The sequence below is a fragment of the Choloepus didactylus genome, chromosome 4 (assembly GCF_015220235.1).
Source record: "Choloepus didactylus isolate mChoDid1 chromosome 4, mChoDid1.pri, whole genome shotgun sequence".
In the NCBI taxonomy this organism is placed as follows: domain Eukaryota; kingdom Metazoa; phylum Chordata; class Mammalia; order Pilosa; family Megalonychidae; genus Choloepus; species Choloepus didactylus.
This window is the reverse complement of record NC_051310.1, coordinates 80,989,003-81,005,855: the sequence shown is the minus strand read 5'-3', so window position 1 is coordinate 81,005,855 and position 16,853 is coordinate 80,989,003. Positions and strand designations below refer to the sequence as shown.

The 16,853-nt window shown below is 47.2% G+C and overlaps 1 protein-coding gene across 3 annotated transcripts in view; it reads right to left on the bottom strand.

Moving 5' to 3' along the window:
- Window positions 1–16,853, bottom strand: part of IGF1R (insulin like growth factor 1 receptor) — a 342,034-nt gene that overhangs the window by 11,659 nt on the left and 313,522 nt on the right. For all 3 annotated transcript variants that reach the window (XM_037832932.1, XM_037832933.1, XM_037832934.1), the window contains 3 exons: window positions 12,792–12,951; window positions 10,175–10,304; window positions 3,901–4,035 (listed from right to left, as the gene is read on the bottom strand). In XM_037832932.1, coding sequence (XP_037688860.1) covers window positions 3,901–4,035; window positions 10,175–10,304; window positions 12,792–12,951 — 425 coding nt within the window. The remainder of the gene's footprint in view (window positions 1–3,900; window positions 4,036–10,174; window positions 10,305–12,791; window positions 12,952–16,853) is intronic.

The following is a 16,853-nucleotide window of genomic DNA, read 5'->3' as shown; positions in this document are numbered from 1 at the left end:
CACTGTGCCTGAATGGGACTCCCAAGGTAACCTGTGTCACTTGCAGCACTTCACCTCCCTCTCCTCCCACGGTTCCCGAAGGGTCTCTGTTCAGTCCCCTGGAACTGCACAGCGGACGCTGATTCTCTCCCACCTAAAACCCCAGCAGGTGATTCAGGCAACCCCCGCCATGTCAGCCAAGTTTCCTCTCTCTGGGATAAACATAGTACATTCTTTCATTTCTTGTAACAAAAGAACCTTTCTTTCCTGGTACACTTCTTCTACCTACACTCATCAATAAATTCAGAAGGACAACATGGACACTCCCTATGAAACCAACTTGCCTCCTTTCATTCTGTTCTTTTCTTAGAAGAGAGGAAAATTTACCAAGGGGGTTCCGGATGGCAAAGCAGCAATGCCTCCTCAATTCATGGAATTCATTCAATATCTAAGAGGAACCTCTCCGTGTCAGTTTCCTTGTCACCTTATGCTGGGAACAGGAAGTCCCCCGCCTTTCCCATGGCAGGTGGGCTGCTTCCCAGGCATATTAGATTAATAGTAAACCACCAGTCACCTGGGGGCAGATCAAAATCAGAAAGCCCATGAGTTTCACAGAGACAAAAGTTGATCCACTTCAAAAGAGAAGGCATAAAGGTGATACCTCTTTCCCCACCATGCCCAAACCACAAGAACAAAACTCACACCTGCCTTCTCCAGCTGGCTCTCTGCTTGCTCCAACACCACAGGTCCTAGTATTAACCCCTGTTCTCGCTCTGTACACCTTTATGCAAATTCAGTGGGCACTGTCCTCACACTCCATTACTTATACATTATCTCCCAGGAAGAGTTTGCCACTAAGAAGACAGTGGTCACCGGTGAGGGGAATGGGGGAACGGGGGTATGGCCGCTGGCCTCCATGACCCCCACAGGTCCTCACCTCTGTCCTCCCTCTAGTGGAACTGGGCTGACCGAGTAGGCCATGGGCAGTGTGGGAACGATGGAGTTGGACTTCCCAGGCTAAGCCATCAAAGGCACCAGGGCTTCTGCTTGGTTCCTGGCTCACTTACTCTAGGGCAGGGGGAGGCAAACAATGGGCCTGCAAGCCAAACCCTGTTTTTGTAAGGCCTGTGAGCTACGAATGATTTTTACATTTTTAAATGGTTGAACAAATATCAAAAGAAGAATAATACTTTGTGGCACATAAAAATTAGCTGAAATGCAGATCTCAGTATCCAAAATTAAAATTTCACTGGAGCCTGGCCATGTTCCTTTTTGCTGCTTTGGAGCTACATCAGCAGAATCCTGTAGTTGCAGCAGAGGCTGTGTGGCCCTCAAAGCCCGAAATATTTACTATCTGGCCCTTTAGTGAGAAGGTTTGCCACCCCTGCTCTCACGGACGCCAGGTACCACGTCTTGAGGACACTCCAGGGGCACCACGGAGAGGTCTGTGTGGAACTGAGGTGCCCAGCCAGCCTCAGGCAGGCCTTCAGGGGAACCATTCCTGGCTGGTCATCCAGAGGGAAAACTCATGACAGACTCCGAGCCAGAACCACAGGCTAATCTGTTCCCACATTTCCGAGCCTCAGAAATGCTGTGAAACTGATGTTGTTTTAAGCTATTACCCTTTGAGGTAATTTGCTGCAATAACAGGTGACGAGATGGAGAATTTCTATCCTGGGCGAGAAGATACATTTTTTAAGTGCCTTTTAAGTCTCTTCCAATGTTGGGTCCAGGTGTGCTAAAGAGGCAGTACTGGGAAGTCCCTTTGATGAGGGATACAGGAAACCTAGCACCCCTGGGCTTCATCCTCTATGGGATGGGAGCAGGCTTCAGCTGCACAAAGGTTCAGAAGCAGCAGCTAATGAAAATGAAGCCCAGGGGTGCTCTGCCCAGTCTTCCCCACCCAGTATACCATCCAACATCACAGCCAGAATGAGGAGAACAAGGCCCACTACCTCAACTTGTGCTCCCGGATTCTGTCTTGGTAGCAACCCTCAAGGGGCTTTGGAAAAATCCCAAACTATAATTTGTTAATAGAATACTGGTTTCTGCTTCCTGGACAGTGGTAGTCAGAATTCTAAGCTGGCCATGAAGCTTCCCACCCCGGGTTATACACCCTGTATAAACTGCCCCTCTTCACTGTGGCTGGGACTTGTGCACATGATGGGATTTCACTCCTATAATCGGTTAACTTTAAATTAATGAAAAGGGCAATTATCCTGTGTAGATCTGACTTAACCAGGTTAAAAAAAAAACAAACTAGAAAAGCAGCAGAGTTGCTGTCTGCTGCTGGCCTTGAAGAATTAAGCTGCTGGGTGGTGAGAGGGCCCATGGAGCAGGGAATGTGGAGGGCCTCTAGGAGCTGATAGTCATCCCGGGCTGACACCCAGTAAGAAACTGGGACCTCAGTCCTACACCACCACCACGAAACAAACTCTGCCAATAGCCTTAATGAGCTTAGAAGAGGAACCTGAGCCTCAGAGGAGATCACAGCCCCAGCTGACACCTTGGTTTCTGCCTGGTAAGATCCTGAGATGAGGACCCAACACTTCTGTTCCTGACCCACAGAAACTGAGAGACCAAATGAGCAGAGCTTCCATGACTGCTGGGCTCAGTTTCTCTCGTACCCATACGACATGCATGTTGGATTCACGTCTGTAAGCCATCCCACCATGATGGGGCCCAGCACAAGCTGGTGCTCACTCAAGGTGCACGGGATGAGCAGATGGAAAGACGGACAGGTGGGTGCATCTGGGTACCTCCTACGTACACATAAAAGGAGCCCAACAATTCCTCAGTGACATTTTCCAAAGTCAAGCAGACCCTGAGCTGCAAGGCACCCCCAGAAAAGCCCTGCACTGAGGTACAAGAGGTAGCCTAACGTCATGTTTACCTTTTAGGATTCAGAAGGGTCTCTGAACCCTGCCTTAACCTATGTGTCAAAAACCAGCTGTTTCTGGCCTACATCTGTTGTTCCCATGAGTGTCCCAATCACAGAACACCTCACACCCCCTCCTCAGACCTGTTCAAGGAAAGACAAGCCCCTTCCACCTTTGGCAGCTCTGCCCTCCACCAGGCCCCAAATCAATACCGTGCCCTGAAAGCAGGGCGAGACCTCCAACGAAGGGTCTTTTCCTAAGAAGGAGGAGCAGCCAAGGCCCCTGAGACATCAGGGACACGTTCTCATTCTCGGACAAATCACAGGAACCAAAAGGGTAAGATTTTCCTTTAACGTCAGTGGTCTGTGGTGCAACTGCCCAGCACCCACTGTGGCATGTGTCGCAGGACGTGTGTGCAAAGAGGTCACCTGAGCCACGCTGCAGCCCCCACTGCGCCCTGGGTGAAATGCCAGAGCACAGGCTATTGACATGGTTTACGACTTTGATAAACACTTAACAGAAAAGAAACCTTGGTGGCAGGACCCAGAAACTGCCTGTGGGAAGATGTCTGTGTGTGTCCAGCCCACGAAGGTTCCTGACCTGGAAGCTTTGTGGGCACCAACGGTAGCCATCTGCTCAGGCCTGCAGAGGCTGCACAGGCTCTCGCTTTGATGTAAGAGTAGTAAGTGTCGTGTTGTTGCCTTGTTTCTTTGTTTTTTCAAACCTTGCATGGAGAGGATGAATGAGAAAGCCTTTGGTCTAATATGTCACCGAGACATTCAGTCTGAGAAATCATGGTGCAAACTGCAAATGAGATCCGAGGGATTTAAGAATAAAGGGTACAGCAAAGACACAGTTTCCTCCAAACCTGGTCCCTCGTCAGGATAAATCCCTGTCTAATCCCCTCCCAACCTGTACAGTCTCTGCTGGGACCAGAGAGATTTGCTTCTAGAATGACCAACCTCATATGACCCAGGAAAACAGTTACTCGAGAAAGGAAATGAGAGAGAGAACATGGAGGGGTGAGGGGGAGAATACATACAGCATGTCAGGGCAGTTGTCGGGCTTCTCCAGGAGGCCACCCTCCATGACGAAGCGCAGGACCTGCTCGTTGGACAGACCCTGGTACGGCTGCTCGGCCAGTGTGGCGATCTCCCAGAGGACCACCCCAAAGGACCTACAGGGAGGAAAGAAACGTGAGGAGCTTTGGAAGGGATGGAGAGAACCGCAGCCCTCCGTTCCCAGCATGCCTTCTGCCTTGGATACTGTGGGGACTGAGCACCGGGCTGAGGGTGGAAGGACGGCTACGAGCTTTTCCCGTCAAGTAAATACAGCCCCCCCCCCCCCCCCCCCCCCCCCCCCCCCCCCCCCCCCCCCCGGCACAGTTGAGGAAGCTAAAGTTCAGGGACTTTTCCCATCCTTTACACAGTTAGGAAGTGCCTCGTCTTTGATTTGAACCCAGGGCACACTGAGTTCAGGGCCTAGCCCCAGCCACTTAACCAGCAGGGCAGAGCTCCCCAAACTTGCTTTAGCCCAACAATGATAAATTCAGATATGTATACCCTGCCTGTTCATTGATTTAGTACTCAAAACCGAGGCCTCGGGCCATCAAGCTGTGCTCCCCCAGGTGATTCTTATGATCAGACCATTCTGGGAACCTTTACACAAGTGGTTCTCAATCTGGCTGCATATGAGAATCCCCTGGGGTACTTTTAGAAACTATGGAGACCTGGACCCCCAGTAGAAGTTGTGATTTATCTAGTATGGGGTTGGGGCCTGGGACTCAGAACACTGGAAAGCTCTCCAGGGATCTCCAGGTCTGGCGTAGCTGAGGGAGAAGAAGATGGCACTGAGATCTAGAAGCTGCTGGCCTGTGAATGGGTCTGTCCCCATGTGAGGGAATCGAGGTAGGCTCCACTAGCTGGTGGTGGTGGTGGGCCTCATGGCCAACAAAGAATCCTGGAGCACAGAGTATGGCCCACAGAAGAAGAAGGGGGCAGCTGGGGAATAAAATCGCCAGACAGAACAGTGAGCAGTTCTGCCATACGTGCGTTTTTTTTGCCTGTTGGTTTTGAAGATCGAACTACTAGAAAACAAATTAAAATAAATAATGCACACTTTCAGACAGACAACGTTAGGGAAGGCAATGCTGTGACCCGGAAAACAAACGTGCTTTCCCATAGCAGATCCCCAGTCATTCACAAATTCCCCCCGGTCCATTAGCTTTTGCATTCAGTTCACTTCACCTTGCTAAAGCAGGCTGCTTGTGAGCAAGTGGCCTGGGGGGAGCTTCCTACCAGATCCAACTTGGGCAAAGGGTGTGGGAAACTCCACTGTAAAGATCCAGGGCAGGGTACTTTCCCACCCGGAGCGCTTAGGGTCTTGGCCCTGACCCATGCCTGGAGGGCCTCTGACCCTGTATCAGACCTTTCCTTTGGCTGCTTCGCTACATTCCAGGAGCAAAAGGTTTTTGTACAAGTTGCTACTAAAAGTAGATGTTAGGTATAGATAGAATCCTAGCAATCAAGGAGGACTGACTCACCCACCCGAGGTCCTTCTGAACTTCCAATGGTCAAGAAATATCTTCACGAGACACAAGAGATCTAGAAAAGCTGAGGCCTGGGCAGAGGGAAGCAGGGGTTCTCCGTCGATTTGAGCGTTGGCACCGCTACACTCCCAAATCTGTCCAGTCACATAAGTAGCATGTCTGGGAGGCTGCAGCTCCTAATTCTCCAGGTCTGAAGCACAGGACAGTATGTGAAACAAACTTTCTGCTGTTTGTACTGATTTCAGGCCTGGTTTTGAGAATAACCTGAGGATGTGGTACCCTCCCAGGTCCTTTTCCTTGGCTGTGTCCCTTCCTCCAAGCCTCTGCTTCGACTGGATGGCTCCCATGCTGACCCTTTCAGCCTTGACTGCTTTAGTTCAAGCTCCAGGTTACTTGGCTATCCAACAACTCAGCGTGTCTCAAACTGAACTCGGTCTCGTAAACCTGTGCTTCTTCCCTGCCTCCTGTACTCTCGATGCCCCTGTTCCACCTTAACAGTCAACCTGAGAGCACCCTTACCACCTGCCTTCCCTCGGCCTCCTCCAAGTCCCACCAAGACTTGCCTATTCAGGCTCAGGTTTGTCCAAAGGTCTGGTTCCTCCTTTCCATTGAGGTAGTGCTTGGTTAATTCAGATGGTCCTGCTCTCCTGGCCTATAGCAGTTCTCTTTTTTGGTTCCAACCTCTTATTCAACGCATCCTTACGCTGTAGCTGTAGAAAGCTTAATAAAACACGGCTCTTGATCTCTCTTCTGTTCAGAAACTTTAGAAGTCTTTGCAGAAGAAGAGGCTAAGCCTACTTATAATTGTGCCTAAGAATCACCCCCAGAGAACCTCTTTGTTGCTCAGATGTGGCCCCTCTCTCTCTAGCTAAGCCAACTCTGCAGGTGAACTCACTGCCCTTCCTGCTTCGTAGGACATGACTCCCAGGGTTGTCAATCTCCCTGGCAACGTGGGACATGACTCCTGGGGATGAGCCTGGACCCAACATTGTGGGACTAAGAAAGCCTTCTGGGCCAAAAGGGGGAAGAGAAATGAAACAAAGTTTCAGTGGCCAAGAGATTTCAAACGGAGTCGAGACATCATTCTGGAGGGCATTCTTACGCGTTGTATGGATATCCCTTTGTAGTTTTTAGCGTATCGGAATAGCTGGAAGGAAATACCAGAAACTTCTGAACTCAACCCAGTAGCCTTGATTTTTGAAGACAACTGGTATAACTATGTAGCTTACATGGTGTGACTGTGTGATGGTGAAAATCTTGTGGCTCACACTCCCTTTATCCAGTTTACGGACAGATGAGTAGAAAACTGGGGACATAAGGTAAATGAATAATAAGGGGGAATGGGCATATGAGATGTTTTGGGTGTTCTTTTATACTTTTATTTTTATTCTTATTTTTATTTTTTTGGAGTAATGAAAATGTTCAAAAATTGGTTGTGGTGATGAATGCACAACTATATGATGGTACTTTAAATAACTGATTGTACTGTGGATGACTATATGGTATGTGACTGTATCTCAATAAAACTGAAACTGAATTTAAAAAAAAAAAAAAAAGTCTTTGCAGAGTCTGTAGAATTAGTCCAAAATCCCTAACACAATATCCAAGGCCTACTTGATTGCTTTTCAACCTAACTCCCTTGAGGAAGTCTCACCCTCCTCCCCCTGCAGCAAGTGCTCTCCACCGCACCATCTCACCCCCATCCCCAACCAGGAAGCCATCCTTGGTCCTCAACGATTAACGCATCAAATCAGATAGAAGGTAATGGACTAGTTGGCTCTCCACCAGTGGCGCAGAGGTGAACTGGAAAGGCTTTTCCTGAGTGACTCTTCTGATGTCAATATCACCTGCCAATCACGTCTCCTTGATGTTGGAATATTTGGTTATCCCTAAGAGCTCAGCATGACCAGTTGAATCCAACATTTTTCTGCACCAGGGAATGGAAGCCAAACCATCTATATCCAATACCAAGGTGCCTTTCTGGCATCACCAGGTGTCATTAAGGAACCATCTAAACATCTACCCAGTTACTGCTAGAAGGGAAGGCAAAGATCCCTAAACAGACCTCATTTTCCAGATGGAGCAATCAAACCCCAGAGATGCCAGGCAATTGACTAAGGCCACATGGACAGGAGGAGGCACTGAGAAACATCCAACAGCTAAGCATTTTTCAAAGCAGGTATTTCACTGTGTGGCCTTGACTCTTAATGGCTTCAATATAAAATCCAATCTTGTAATTTGCAGACAGATTTAATCTTCAAACATCAGATAAATGCCTTTGTGTGAAGTCTTTTCTAATTATGAGCACTGGCAACTTGGCTGAGTAACAGACAACTTGAGTTGAGTCTCCCCTCAGTGCCAGGCTTTAGTATTCAGTAACTATACTCTCCACACCAGGAACAGTGCATGTCAAGGGCCCACCCACCAGCAAATTGAAACCTGCCAAGCAATCCACATTCCCCATTGATGCCAACCAGCCACTAAAGAAGCAAGAAACTCTAAGCAGGTGCATCTAGCTCTGGATATTTTTAACAGCGTGGAAAGCTTCTTAGTTAAGTCGAGCAATGAAGATACGCCCATAGGGTGATCCAAACACTCAGGAAGGGGACATGACTCCAAGCTGGGGGTCACAATTCCCCAGTCCTTGGCCTGGTGCCCTCCATGCCTAGATACCTGTGTCTTCTAACCCAAACAAGTTGAGAGGGATGTGGTACTACAACAGAGAAGCAGGAGGGGCAACCATAGGGTCTCAGCCACAGTAGGCAAATCTGGACAGTAGGCTGAATATCCTAGAGAAGAGATCACTTCCTTAGATGACTCCAAGGCCTGTCCTGTCAGAAAGAGAGCAGGCTGTGCAATTCTGCTACTGAGAGAAGAGCCAGTGGGGTGTCATAGAGAGGCCAACTTAAGCATAACATGGGAAAGATTTGTGAAGAACAAGGATGTCTTAATTAGGACATTTTTTTTTGTGAGGGAGTGAACATGTAGTTGCTGCAAGTATCTGAGCAGAGGCTCAACAATCTCCTATTAAAGATGTTGTGGATGGGATTCGGGGGTTGGATCTGACCTTGGAGATACCTTCCAATCCTAAGATTTTGTGGTCTCTTCTAAAACTCAGATAAAATTCTTGGTATTTCTTGTTAATTTTAACTATTTAGGAATGATTATTTTGTGCTGTTTAAGACCATCAATGATCTCCATTCCTTCAAGAGGGATAGCTTCATTTTAGAGCCAGGGTGGCTGAGGAACCTTCCATATAACTCAATGTCCTGTCCTCCCCCACCTGTGCTATCTTCAAAGGCTATGTTTAAAACAAACAACAACAACAACAAAAAAAACTGAAGATAACAAAACAGAAAAAAACTTACAGCATTGTTATAGCACTGTCAACGCCTGAACATTTAATGGAATACATATCAAATGCCTATGCTCGTTTGTGTATATTTTTTCTTATGGGTTCTTTATGGCTGTGTAGTCAAGTGGGAGGAAACTGGCACCGAACACCCAAGGTGCCTCTTTGTTGCTGTTTGGAGCAATAGTGGCTAACTAGAACTGGGGTAAAATTAGCCTGTGGGATATTAACAACTCTAGTTTTATCTTCCTACCCTCTCTCTGTTTTTCCCTGGCACTCACAGTTTTTCTATTTTATTGTACCGTAAGCTGACCTCGAAGCATTTGGAGGAATGAAGCCTAGAATAAATCGATGCATGCACATACCCCAAGCTTGTTCTCTCCCTTGACATCTCTATCACCAAAAATGGTGTAGAGCACTTTGATTTGACAGTGAAAAGATAACCATCTCGGACAGGCTGATTGCAAAACACATCTCATACTTGAGCTCAAGAAGCTATCATGCTTTGCTGGGTCAAATTCAAATGCTATTTCCAATTTGCACCTGTCTTCAAAATAAGATCGGAGGCCCTTAAACTGTGAAAGGTTCATGAGGTTAAAAAAATGATGTCGGCCACTATTTAAATAGTTCCTCTATGTGGTCATCCAGCCAGTTGGAGTAAACAACTACCATTTCTGGACCACATCAGCAATGGGATCTCTTGAGAGGAAAGCCAAGAAACGAGTTGACATTCTAGAAGATAGATGTGCCAGGGCCTCAGCTTGCCAAGAACCTTAGCTCTGTTTCAGAACCTACCATCTCTCCATGAAGCTGCTGAGGAATGGCAAATCACGATACTATTGATGGTCCTCCACCACTCCTCAGCTGACGGGCTTCCACTCCTGGACACTTTGATTATAAAAATTTTGCTTTCCATACCATCCCTGAGTCAGCATTAATTGATGCCCATTGAATGAGACAAACAACAGATGGGACCGACAGGAAAACACAATCCAGACTCAGAGGCTTTAGATCTAAATAAAAGACATGTTTGTGATCTGAAGGTTACATTACAGGAGGTAGCAGTACCCACCTAATATCTACAGAGAAAGAGGAAAAGAGAGAGAAGACAGGCAGGGTGGAGAAGCTGAGAGAAGTAGAAGTTTCTGGCGTGCCCTGTCTTCCTGGGGGCACAATCTGGTGTTCTGTTTCAATGGCTTCCAGCTTCTGGGTGAGCAGAAATGATATCTGCTGTCCTTCTGTCCTTAGCATGCCCACTCCAAAGAGGAAAGAGTGTGGCCCACATAAGACTTAGCGGGAAATGGGCTGATCATGACGAGAGATTGGGAGAAAAGTAAAGCCCTTGTGACTGGGCCAGTGGGATTTTTGGAGGCTGGAGGGCTACGGGCTGGCATTATGGTAAAAGTCTCTCATTACCAGACATCAGAATGAGTGGTGAAGACGCCATCCTTGAGGGACTCCGGAGACATCCAACGCACAGGCAGCAGGCCCTTCCCTCCTTTCCGGTAATAGTCGGTTTCATAGATATCTCTTGTCATACCGAAATCTGTAGGGTGGAGAGAAGGCACGAGAGTGATGCTGTTTGAGCAGCTCTCGGGGAGGAGCAGAGATGCACCCTCACTGCTCCGCTTTAAGGAGGCTGTGGGTTCACATCTGCAATTTCATACGGCAGAAACAGTAAGGGATGATCAGTCACATGACAAGCAAACACCAAGAAGTCCCCCGGCTTTTAAGTACATTTATCATTTGATTCCTTTAAAAAGTCAATTCCCTTAGTGCATTTTAAAGGAAGGCAGTTTGCAAATAGGGAGTCCCACAATTTGCCAAAGAAATGTATTGTATAGACCAAGGGTGCGTTCTACCTGGCTTTAAATACACAAGGGTGTAGTCTCATATTCTCTTGGTAGCACTACCCTTGTTTCCAGAGGAAAGAAAGTAATTTCACTGCTTAATATGGGGGAAAATCTTGAGAGTAACGACTCACGATGAAAAAGTTTCCAGAGTAAGATGCGTAACGGATGCCACTTAGTGGCCCCAGAACCTATTTACTCAATAATGTTTTTCAACGTAATAGTCCCACATTTTTTGAAAATTTCTTCCATTTTCCAGGTCTCTAGAAGATGTCATATAATTATGTTTGATGGCAGGCTTGCTTTATAATCCTAAATTATTTCTGCTTTGCCAAATTTTGATTTTCCACTCAATCATACAACCCTTTCTTACATGGACTCTACCATTTTCCTTGCCAGGAGAAAGGGCTGCTATACTTCTTAAAATGTTTATTCACATCTCTTAACTATGCCACAAAGAGGTAGTGAGGCTACAAAGAAAACACAGAGTTCCTTGGATGTTAACCAATGTAATTTACTTATATTATGCTGAGGACCATCAAATTGCTTCCAGTAAAATTTGCTCATCTTATCTGTAATCCATGAAACACTGGACATCGGAAAAACATCACTGAACCCTAGGGAAGAATAATTATGAACTGCTAAAGTCTTGCCTCTGAATTAATCCAGTGGCACGCAAATCAGAGGATCTGACTTTACTTGCACACACACATGCACACACAAAATCCAAGGGAAAAAAAAAAAGTTTCTTCCTAAACACAAAGAAAATTTTAAAGTTCTGGGAAAAAAAACCCCAAACATTTAACAAAGAAAACATCACTATAAATAAATAGCAAACGTCGTTGAATAGCAAATATAGTTCTTGCTGATTTGGACTTAGAATAGCAGGTGATACAAAAATGTGTCTCTGCCCTGGGGCAGGACAGCCTCTCCCACCCCCTCCCACTTCCCTGGAGCCTCTTCCCTCTGCCTGCCGGGCACTGGCCAGGCAGATGGGCTCCAAGGGGCCTCATGCAGGCCTAGAAGAGCCAGACACACGCTGGTGTAGCCTGAACGAGTGCTGATGGTGAGTGACATGTGCTGGATGACACGGCTCCCTTTCCACCCTTCTAGCTCCTACAAATGAAAAATACAAACATCCCCCCTACTTGGGAAGCCATTCTGGAAGGGATACTCATTGTTCACTAAAGGTCCAAAACATTTCATTCAAAAATTATTGCTAAGGGGAAGTGAACGCTTCCAGAACAAACAGCTCAGGAGCCAAAGAGGTTAATTGTAAAGAATTTTGTTAGGATGTACCATTCCCCCTACAGCCTCTCAGAACAAATAACTGGTATATTTTGGAACCATATCGTATCAGTGTGGGGAGAGGAGAAACCTGGTAAAAGCAGGTGCTTTCCTGAGCAGCCCCAATGTTGGTCTATGGTTTGATTAGGCAAATTAAAAGACCAAATGACACCACACACCTAGAGGCTGAAATGAATTTTGAACCAATGATCTGGAATGCAATCCAAGCCCCTAATTGGGGCTGGGGTGGGAGACAGGAACCAGCTGTCTCAGCAGTAGGCTGGTCAGCCAACACAGGAAAAGTAAGTGCTAGGACACTTTGAGGTGCACCATCCCCGGGCATGAAGCTCCATTGACAGCTGTCTGCCCTCTCCTGAGGGGCCATCACATTTGTCCCCGTCAGCACTCCTGCTCTGTGCAGGGGCTCCACCCCCAGGGCACCTCACTTCTTAGAAAACTCAGGTGACCCCTGGCTGGGGACAGTGCACCTCATAAGCTGGGAAAATTGAAAGCAAGAGCAGTAGTTTGGGTTGGTGTTGTTTCATCCCCAGCCAAAACCTCCTGAGGACAATGCCTCCATTATTTCTGTCACAAATGCTGAGAACCATTCTATCAAGAAGAGTTCCGGAAGCCAGGAGAGGAGCCACAGGATCCACAGCCAGGGCTTGTCCTCAAGCCAACCGGGACCACTGTGCCAATGCGTCCTCCGGGTGGGAGCCAGCCTGGCCGGTTTGTGACCAACCGTTGGTTGAAGATGGTCCCATCATTTCCAAAAGCCAGCCTCTGCACTCTAGGAAAGCGTGGAGCCACCCCTCCGGGGCAGGCTAATGCCAACACACTCCCAAAAACGCACGTGGGTCTAGTGCTTTCTCAGGCTTGGACAGCCAAGGACACACCTCCAATTTTGACTGTGAAATCTTCAGCCACCATGCAGTTCCGGGCAGCCAGATCTCTGTGGACGAACTTGTTGGCGTTGAGGTACGCCATGCCGTCTGCAATCTCTCCAGCCATCTGGATCATCTTGCTGAGGCTGGGAGGTGCTAGGATTGGGTTATTCTGTTGGAGATTAAACATATTTATATACCACGTGAGAACTCAAGAACTTTTTTTCCCCCACCCCATATTCTTTCAGGGTCTGTGTGCCAGTTTGAATGTATTATGTCCCCCAAACGCCATTATCTTTGATGTAATCTTGTGTGGGCAGACCTATCAGTGTTAATTAGATTGTAATTCTTTGAGTGTTTCCATGGAGATGTGCCCCACCCAACTGTGGGTGATGACTCTGATTGGATAATTTCCATGGAATTGTTGGCCCGCCCACTGGGTGGGTCTGAATTAAATTACTGGAGCACTCTGTAAGATCAGACAGAAGGAGCAAGTTGCTACAGACAAGAGGGACACTTTGAAGAAAGCACAGGAGCTGCAGATGAGAGACAGTTTGAAGACGGCCATTGAAAGGAGACTCTTGCTCTGGAGAAGCTAAGAGAGGACAAATACCCCAAGTGCAACTAAGAGTGACATTTTTGAGGAGCTGCAGCCTAGAGAGGAACGTCCTGGGAGAAAGCCATTTTGAAACCAGAACTCTGGAGCAGACACCAGCCACGTGCCTTCCCAGCTAACAGAGGTTTTCTGGATGCCACTGGCCATCCTCCAGTGAAGGTACCCAATTGCTGATGTGTTACCTTGGACACTTTATGGCTTTAAGACTGCAACTGTGTAACCAAATAAACCCCCTTTTATAAAAACCAATCCATCTCTGGTGTTTTGCATTGCAGCAGTATTGGCAAACTAGAACAGTCTGTAAACCCATCTTTATTCAAACTGAGCACGGCAGGTCATTCTGCTAAGAAATCGGGGCTTGCTCAGAAGGAACGTGTTAGTTTGGGATCACAGTGGTGGGAGCATGTGCTTGTTCCTGGGCCATGCCACACAGAGCTGCAGAGAGAAACACCAACCAGGACTCCCAGGGAACAGCACTGTCTACTTTGGGGAGGACAAAAGTTATTTAAAGTGAAACAGGCAAGTTTTGATATTAAGAATTCTTGGTTACTATGGTTCCTATTAGACTATGTGTTCCTTTTGTTTCCATAATCATGACAAACAGTTTTCAATTTGGGCTGTTTGGAAATAAGTAACCATGCTCATTTGCTCATGTTTTACTACTTATATAAGCACTGTTAGAAATGATTTCATCTTGTCCTTTCCCTTCAACTTTCTTTCAATGTACAAAAATAAAGATTAATTTGTTTTCACGTCATAGCGTGGCCTTCCTTTGACGATTATTTCCTGTGGGTACTGGGGAAAGCAAGCACTTGAAAGTTAATTTTAGTCCAGCTGCAGTTTATCTTGGAGGGGACCAAGGTAAAACAGTGACGGGTGACAGGGATAAGCACTGCCTCTTGGCAGGGGAGGGCAACATACTTGCCTTGAAACTGATTTGCCTGAAAACAATTACCGCAAATAATAAAATAAATCCATTTAGAGAAAAGTTTTACGTAAAATATCTGCCCAGTCTTTCCATCCTAAAAGAAAGTGCAAAAACCAATCACCAGCCCAAGGTTTAGACGCCAACTATGTGTTGCTTGTACTCCTGCCGTAGATTTTCCCTTGCTTTCTCTGACTGCAGAGAATCTCACACAAGACTGGTGGAGCCATCCCAGACACCTCCAGTGCGTCACCTCCTAGCTCCCACCCCGTGTGATGCGGAAGAGCAGGCCCGGCTCTGGGCTCAGGCGGTCTGGGCAATTTCCCCTGGGGATCAGATGGTGCTACTGTGTGGGGGGACGGTGGGAAAGTGCCCCCCGGTCCTGGCCCACAGAGTCAGTGCTCAGTGGGTGTTGGTTCTCATCTGGTGAGCTGCTAGTTTCTGCTGAAAGCTGGTTTCTAGAAGCAGTGTAGGAACTGTCCAGCTACTTCCAGGTCAGTTCCCTGCACTCGACACACACAACTGAATTCTGAAGAGACCATCAAGACTATCTCTGGTAATTTAAAATACCCATTACTGAGTTATTTGGGAAGCTAGAGAGTAAGCCAAAAATGACCACTTTCTTTTACACAGCCATGCTTCTTTTCCTCCTTTTAATCTTTTCAGGGCTTTAAATATGCACACTGCACCAGGAGATTTGCAGATAAAATATTAAGTTTATGCTCATAATGCAGAAGTATTTTAGAGGTCAGCAAACTCCTGATTATAGTACTTAAGGCATGCACACACTTAGTGAGGTCAATAAGCAAATTTTAATGAGGGGTGGACCAAGGAGAATGTAATGAAACTATCAGACAAGCATCTGCATTTTTATACATGACAGGAGATAGAAAAGAAACATTTAAATCTGACAAATCTAAAAGTGGCTTTTAAGATCTGGAAGGGACTTCAGCAATCCCACTGGCTAACCCTCTTGTTTTACAAGTAGGAGGAAACCAAAGCCAGAAACCTGAAGCTGCTGCCCAGGGAGTGGAGGTAGCTTGTGTCAGAGCCAGTTTCAGATTTTTATTCTCTGCCTGAAATTGGGGCAGAAGGGATTGTGTGGTTCCTACTTTTCAGAGGTGCCTTGAATGATGCTGTAAAGCAACATCCTTGCCCGTGTCCAGTGACCTATCTGATCAGGCTTCTCTCCTCCACGCTGACTTTTGCATTAGCAAAGTGAGCCGGAGATCAGTGCTGGGTAGAAGAGAAAGTGGGTAAGTGGGTCGTGGACCACCCCGCTCGGAGCCCCGGCCCACACCCACCATCATCTGCTAGAAACAAACGAGACCATATGTGAACAGGCGCTCAGAAATGCTACCTCGAAGATGGTTATGTTGCAGAAACGAAAGAAGAAAAGAAAACAAAGCTCAGAGAACGGCTACAGAAATCTGAAAAGGTGTGGGAAAAAGGGAGGCTACTGCTCTTAGGGAATACAGGCAAGCACACGCGTACCCAGCAAGTGGCAAAGCCAGGGCCAGAGTGAGGACTTCTGACCCACCGAGGCAGCCAAATGAAAAGGTGGCTATTGCTGGTATTATTTCTAGGCATTTATCCACCAGTTTATCCTCAGCAATAATTACTTATAAGTCATGTCTCCCATATGCTGAAGAGTGGGCTTGTAGATTAATGCTACAGAAGCAGAAACACCACAGTGACTCAAGAGAAATTGCAGCAGATCTAGAATTGTAAACTCAAAAGCCCAAATGACATTTCCATGGACGAAGCAGAGATTGGGCAGCCGAGGTGATTACTATGGAAAAGCACAAGCAAGACACCGACTCCAGACCAAGCCTGCAACGTGGAGGCAGGGCCCGAGCAGCCTGGCTTCCTCGTTTCAGAGGTAGCGACCGGGGAGAGAGCTGAGAGTGCATCCCCCGTGCACAGAGCCAGGTGGGAAGTCGCTCTAGCCACTTTCCAGAGGTCAGGGCAGGGATCGGGTGGACCTAACGTTTAACTTCAATACACATTTATTGAAGGAATGCCTGACATAAACATGGCCCTGACCTGGGCATGGGATGAAAAGCTGGACAGAACGGGGTAGGGTAGGGAGTACACAGAGAGCACCGTAAGAAGAGAAAATACGTTCTAGGAGATGAGGAAAGCGCATTGAGAAGTTGGTGGAGGAGATGGTGACTCCTGGGCTGGGGGATCGGCAAAGGCGTCATGGGGAAGAGGCTCTGCCATGGGCCTCGCAGGCGGAAATGAAGGTAAGATGGGGATGGAGTGGGGGGCTGATAACTGGAGGTGGAGGGATTGCCCCACAAAGGCAAGAGGCACAGAAGTCAAAGGGTATTTGAGGAATGGCAAACGCCTCTCAGAGAGGATCAAGGACTATCTCTAGCTGGGGAAATGCTTTCTATAAAGTAGCCATAGCCAACCATGTAGCAAGAAACATTCAACACGGAAGAGTAAATTGATTTAGGACACAATTACGTCCCTGGAGGAAGGTTCTGAAGGAAAAAGAACAGGCAAGAGAATGTGCAAAGTTGGT